The sequence below is a fragment of the Vicia villosa genome, unplaced genomic scaffold, assembly GCF_029867415.1.
Source record: "Vicia villosa cultivar HV-30 ecotype Madison, WI unplaced genomic scaffold, Vvil1.0 ctg.000832F_1_1, whole genome shotgun sequence".
Lineage (NCBI taxonomy): Eukaryota > Viridiplantae > Streptophyta > Magnoliopsida > Fabales > Fabaceae > Vicia > Vicia villosa.
Window position 1 is genome coordinate 254,125 of NW_026705366.1, and position 6,204 is coordinate 260,328.

A 6,204-nucleotide genomic window follows, 5' to 3' on the forward strand; every position below is an offset into this window, starting at 1 on the left:
TATGCTATTTTTGATATTTGCCTGATTCATTATTTTGGATAATTTTATGTATGGCATGGTTTTTCCATTTTTTAGCATGTTGATGTTGTTGATCTATTTAAATTGACTTCTATATTCTTTTAGTTTGTATTTTTTTTTTTGAAATTGCGTTGTTAGGCGTATGTGTGCTTGAATGCGATTTTCTATTGTTAAATTGGTTTGCTATCACACAGCATTTTGTATTGGCTTATATACTATTTTGATTTCATATTGTGTCATATCTATTTTTGTTGTTATCTTTTTGATATTTGACAAAGGGAATAAGGTTGCGAGACATTATCGTTGTATTTATGCGCATTAAGTGTTTAATGCAGAGAGAGCTTGAGAGCTCAATAATCAATTATTCCATATGTTGTATCATTTGTTGTGTGTTACTAAAATAAATTCATAATAAAATTGACTCGGAATACTAATTACAAATTTCAACAATTTTAACATCTTCTTAAATCTAATATAAATAATATCTCAAAATTTCCAAATATCAAAAAGAGGAAGACTGAAATTGCACTATTTTTGGTATAGTTTATTTTTAGTGTTCCGTCCATTTTGATCCGTGTGTGTAATTTGACTTAATGCTTATGTATAATTTGTTAGTAATTTGATTATAATTTTAACACTTCATTTGTTAGACATGTACTTTGAGACACATCTACATTTAATCTATAGAAATTGAACCCATAAGAATGTTATTTAGCCTTTGCAATTTGATATAAATCAAAATATTGAATCACAAATTAGTCTTAAATGAAGGTTTTTTTGTAAGGCTTGATTCAAATTAGACAAGTTGTTATTCGAATCAAACACTTGTTTGGAAGTGAAGAATTTGCCCCTACCGGCCTGATTCGAATCAGGGAAGTATTTGATTTGAATCACAATTCTTCTTGATTCCAATCATAGGCAACTTTATTCGAATCATGCAAATCAAACTTTGTTCGAAATCAACTGTAATTTAAATCATACTTTGCTTGACTCAAATTGTAGACTAAGAGATGATTCAAATCACAAAAAATAAAATTTTCTCTTTAATACATTTGATTCAAATAATTCTTTCTTTGACTTGAATCGTAGATCAAAACATGACTCAAATAAAAAATAATAAACTCTTCACTTTACTACCTTTGATTCCAATAATTCTTTCTTTGCTTCAAATTATAAACTCGTGATTTGACTCGAATCACATTGTATTTTTCTTACCTTTTTGTGCTTTATCTTAAGCACCTGTTTAAACCTATTTGTTTGTCTCTTTTAAGATGATGTCAAGTGATGTCAAGAAAAGAGAAATTCTTTTGATAAGTTACAAAATATTTTTTATTGCAAACCCAAAAAGAAATCATCAAGAAACAAATATTTTTGTCAAGAACCTTGAGAGGAATCATAAAACTTTTCTTCATTCGAAAATACATTATCTCCTTGAATAAACCTTGTGAAAAACTTCCTAAAATGTTGTGATTGTGAAAATTTTGTAGATGTGTTGTGTGAGATCTTTTAGGTACTATACATCATCTTCAAACTTATACAAAGAACCCATTGTTGTGGTGCTCAACTCTAAAGATTGAGTGTGAGAGGTAAATTAAGATACATTAAGAATCTATTTTTTTGTCAGTGATATTTTGTTGTTTGTATCTGGAAAAAAGGATCATTTCTTGTTCATATTATCGATTTGTGATTATCAAGAAAGAGAAAAGTTTTCTCCAAGCTCCAAGAAAGACTTTGGTGGATCCAAGTAAAGGTTTCCACAGAACAAAGTTGGGAGTTGTCTGACCGTTCGTTGTTAGAACAATTACTCAGACAAGTCTTTGTCGAATCCTAGTAAAGGGTGCGACAAAATGAAGTTTGAAGCAGGATTATTGTGTCTAGAAGGTTTGTTGGATCAAAATTATTGAAGATCTTAAAGTAGATGAGTAATCTGCATCAACAGAATAGATTATTGTTTTAAATCTATGTTGACTAAAGCATCGAGGTGTTAGTGTTCGAGTTGATGATAATTCGTTGTATCAAAATATTTGCATCTTAAACGTTAAAAAAAAAAGTGAAAGACGTTTTCATTTCGATGTGAAAAACATTGAAAAGTGGAGTAGGCATAGCGAGAATGAATTGTCGAACCATTATATATCAGACATACATTATCTCTCTCTCTCTCTCTCTCTCTCTCTCTCTCTCACATATTCATTTCATAAATGAAAGTATTTTTGAGATCGGTATAGAACTGAAAAGGTCTATTCAGTCTCCTCTCTCTCTCTCTCTCTCTCTCTCTCTCTCTCTCTCTCTCTCTCTCTCTCTCTCTCTCTCTCTCTCTCTCTCTCTCTCTCTTCGAGTTGATGATAATTCGTTGTATCAAAATATTTGCATATTTGCATCTTAAACGTTAAAAAAAAAGTGAAAGACGTTTTCATTTCGATGTGAAAAACATTGAAGAGTGGAGTAGGCATAGCGAGAATGAATTGTCGAACCATTATATATCAGACATACATTATCTCTCTCTCTCTCTCTCTCTCACATATTCATTTCATAAATGAAAGTATTTTTGAGATCGGTATAGAACTGAAAAGGTCTATTCTCTCTCTCTCTCTCTCTCTCTCTCTCTCTCTCTCTCTCTCTCTCTCTCATCTCCTCTCTCTCTCTCTCCTCTCTCTCTCTCTCCTCTTCTCTCTCTCTCTCTCTCTCTCCCTCTCCCTCTCCCTCTCTCCTCTCCCTCTCCCTCTCCCTCCCCCTCCCTTATACCTTCTGATCTTCATCATTCTCGCCGAAGTAACATAATAATTTATACTAAATATATATCGTGGTATTGAATTCAAGAAGACATAACTAAGAAACTAATTTAGTGGTAAAATATTTTAAATTTATAATATTAAATAGGAAATATTATAAATGGATTTTAAAAAATGATTTTAAAAACACTTGAATGATACAATTTTTATATTTTTCAATTTAACTAATAGGAGATCATAATTATATTTGAAAATTTATTTTTATTATTGAAAATATTTAAAGCAATTTTAATTGAATAATTAACCCATTTATATCAATGGAATATCTATTTAGTTCTTAATTTGAACAACAAGCACCAACCAATATGCTGTGGGTTCGACCTGCAGACAGTTTGTTCCCTTCAAAGAAAAAAAAAAACAAAAAACAAAAAAAAGCAATAACTTAATGAGATAATAAGAACAAAAATGAGGACATTTACAAAATAGACATCATAATGCATCAATTAATTTAATTTCGATACAAAGTCGACAAATTATACTCATAATGCTTTACTTTATTATTTGCATATTAGTATATTACACACCAACAGAATCTTTAGTCTTAAACTAATTTATAGTTAATAAAAAGTAAATTAATAGATTAAATTTTAATTGTTTAACAAAATTAAAACTGTCAAACTGTGTGGAGCAGAAAGGAGGTTGCATTTAGAGCTGTCAAAATGGGGTTAGTTCATATAGGCCCGGTCAGTCAGGCCCGAAAAATTATAGGGCTTGGGCGTTAAAATTATAGTCCATATTTTTCAGGGCCGTTTTAGCCCAACCCTCAAAAGTTCGCTACCCATTAGAGCTAGTCAATATGGGCCGTGGGTAGCCCATTAGGCCCACATAATTATAAATTTTTTTAAAATATGAAATATTTATATTATCTTACTCTCAAATAACATATTAATTTTTCCCACCTCACTAGATTTTATCTCAATTCTATTCGATCTTTCTCTTTTAAATATTATTCATTAATATAATCAACATTCTTTCATCGTATTATATTATTTTTTCTCTTATAATAAATATTCAAGTATTATTTTATACAATTTAGATATATATTGTATTTTTTTTTACAACAAGAAACTAAATCATTTCATTAATAATAAGATTGTAAATACAAGTAGGTACATCGTTAAAAATATGGAAACTAGCAAGAGATGGAGCTGTCTTAGCCAAAGCATGAGCAACCTCATTAGCTTGTCTTCTAATGAACTTAACCTGAAAGTTCCTAGTAGAGTGAGTCAGAAGCTGAAAACAAACTCCAGTAATGGTGCCGAAATCTGAGTCGTTTGGCTTAGGAATAGTCACACTATCCACTACACTTTTAGAGTCCGACTCGAAAACCACATTATCATAGCCCAGGTCCAAAACCCAATTAATAGCAGCCAAGAGACCCAGAGCTTCGCCGGTATCAACATCAGTAATAGGAGAAAACCATTTCGTCTGTGCTGTAATAAACATACCCTCATCGTTTCTGATACAGACACATATACCAACCTTATTACTAGAAAAAGATGCATCACTGTTGCATTTTAGCCAACTGCTGGGTGGCTTGCACCACTTAGGATCAGATACCGATTGATCTATAGGAGAAGCTATGCTCCTGGCCTGTTGTGCGTCTCTCCAACCTGATAAAAGATGCAAACCTCGCAAGCAGATATTATCTGGAGAATCCTCGATTTAATTCCAAAGAGCAATGTTTCTACTTTTCCAAATACTCCACAAAATAGTTGAAAAGACCGCCTGATTTTCATGATTAGATACCTGCAGAAAAGAAAAAACAACAGAAACAAAATCTCCTTCGTTGTTGACTAAGTGTTGAATAGTTTTCCAAAGCCCCACTTTTTCCCAACAGACGATACTCTTAGGACACTAAATATATAAATGATTATTATTCTCATAACCATTCCCACATATCACACAACTATCAGGACACCCGACACCTTTGTCAATGAGACGCGTTCTAGTAGGGACATAATTTCTACATAAACGCCACAGGAAGTTCTTAACTCTTGGAGGGATCTTCATCTTCCAAATTAAATCCCAATTTTCATTTATACGCAGATGAGAGGTGTCTATGGCTTCGTTGACACAAAAGCGATAAGAACTACGCACAAAAAATACTGTTCTTTTCAAGATTCCAAACCATTTTATCCGCATGAACGGCTTCGAATAATGGAGTGTTGACAATTTTCTGCGCCACTTCACCACCTACTAACGGATAAATCAAATTCAACTTCCAATGTTTACCGGTTGGGTTAATAAGATCCGAAACTTTGAGATTTTCCACCATCGGATTGTCGGGCCACAAATTAGAAACCACAGAACTATCATATAACCAGTTTTGATCCCAAACCGAGATGCACTCGCCCGTACCAATGCTCCATTTGTAACCTCCTCGCACCATAAATTTAGCACTCCAAATACTACGCCAAACATAACTCGGATTATGTCCAATCTCTGATTTTAGAAAATCGCAATTGGGAAAGTATCTAGCCTTGTAAAGGCACGAAACCAGAGTGTTAGGCTTAGTCATAAGGCTCCAAGCTTGTTTGCTTAACACGACATAATTGAAAGCACTTAGATTTTTGAACCCCATACCACCAACTTTCTTAGGCATAGACAACCTGTCCTACGATAACCAATGAATAGCTTTTGAATTATCTTTTGTATGACCCCACCAGAACGAATTCAGAATTTTTTCAATTTCATCAATCAAGAAGGAAGGAAGTAAGAAAATACTCACAATATATGTCGGAATAGATTGGAGAACAGATTTTATAAGCGTTTCCCTACCTGCTTGCGAGAGACTTCGACTACTCCAAGAGTTTATCTTCTTCCAAATTGTGTCTTTGATAAACTTGAAAGTAGCTTTCCTGTTTCTTCCAATCATAGAGGGGACTCCAAGATATTTCCCGGTACCTAATACTTGTTGAACTTCTAAGGTACCAACCAGCCAAGAGATTTCTTATCCCGGAATCAACATTTATACTAAAATAGAATTCAGACTTCTGGAAATTGATAGTTTGACCGGAGGCTTCTTCATAAGTGGTAAGAATATTCTTCATCATATGTGCTTCGCTAATAGCTGCTCTGAAGAAAAGAAAAAAATCATCGGCAAAAAGTAAATGAGAGATAATGGGAGCATTCTTGCAAATTTTAACACCGTGAATATCTCCTCGTGCTTCTGCTTGAATAATAAGGGCTGAAGGTCCTTCAGAGCACAAAATAAACAAATACGGGGACAAAGGGTTGCCTTGCCTCAAACCCCAACCCGGAACAATCGGACCCACCAGATTACCATTCACACCCACAGAATAATCAACAGTTTCTACAAAAAGCATAATCCACCCAATCGATTTCTGACAGAAACCCATAGTGGAAAGCACATCCTTAAGATAGTCCGAATCAA

General features: G+C 33.3%; 1 protein-coding gene across 1 annotated transcript; it reads right to left on the reverse strand.

Moving 5' to 3' along the window:
• Positions 1-3,875: 3,875 nt before the first annotated feature.
• On the reverse strand, positions 3,876-5,412 carry LOC131631477 (uncharacterized). The gene is made up of 2 exons (XM_058902269.1): positions 4,917-5,412; positions 3,876-4,420 (listed from the first exon to the last, which is right to left on the reverse strand). Exons 1-2 carry the CDS (start codon positions 5,410-5,412, stop codon positions 3,876-3,878), a joined length of 1,041 nt encoding a protein of 346 aa, XP_058758252.1.
• Between the last annotated feature and the right edge of the window lie 792 nt (positions 5,413-6,204).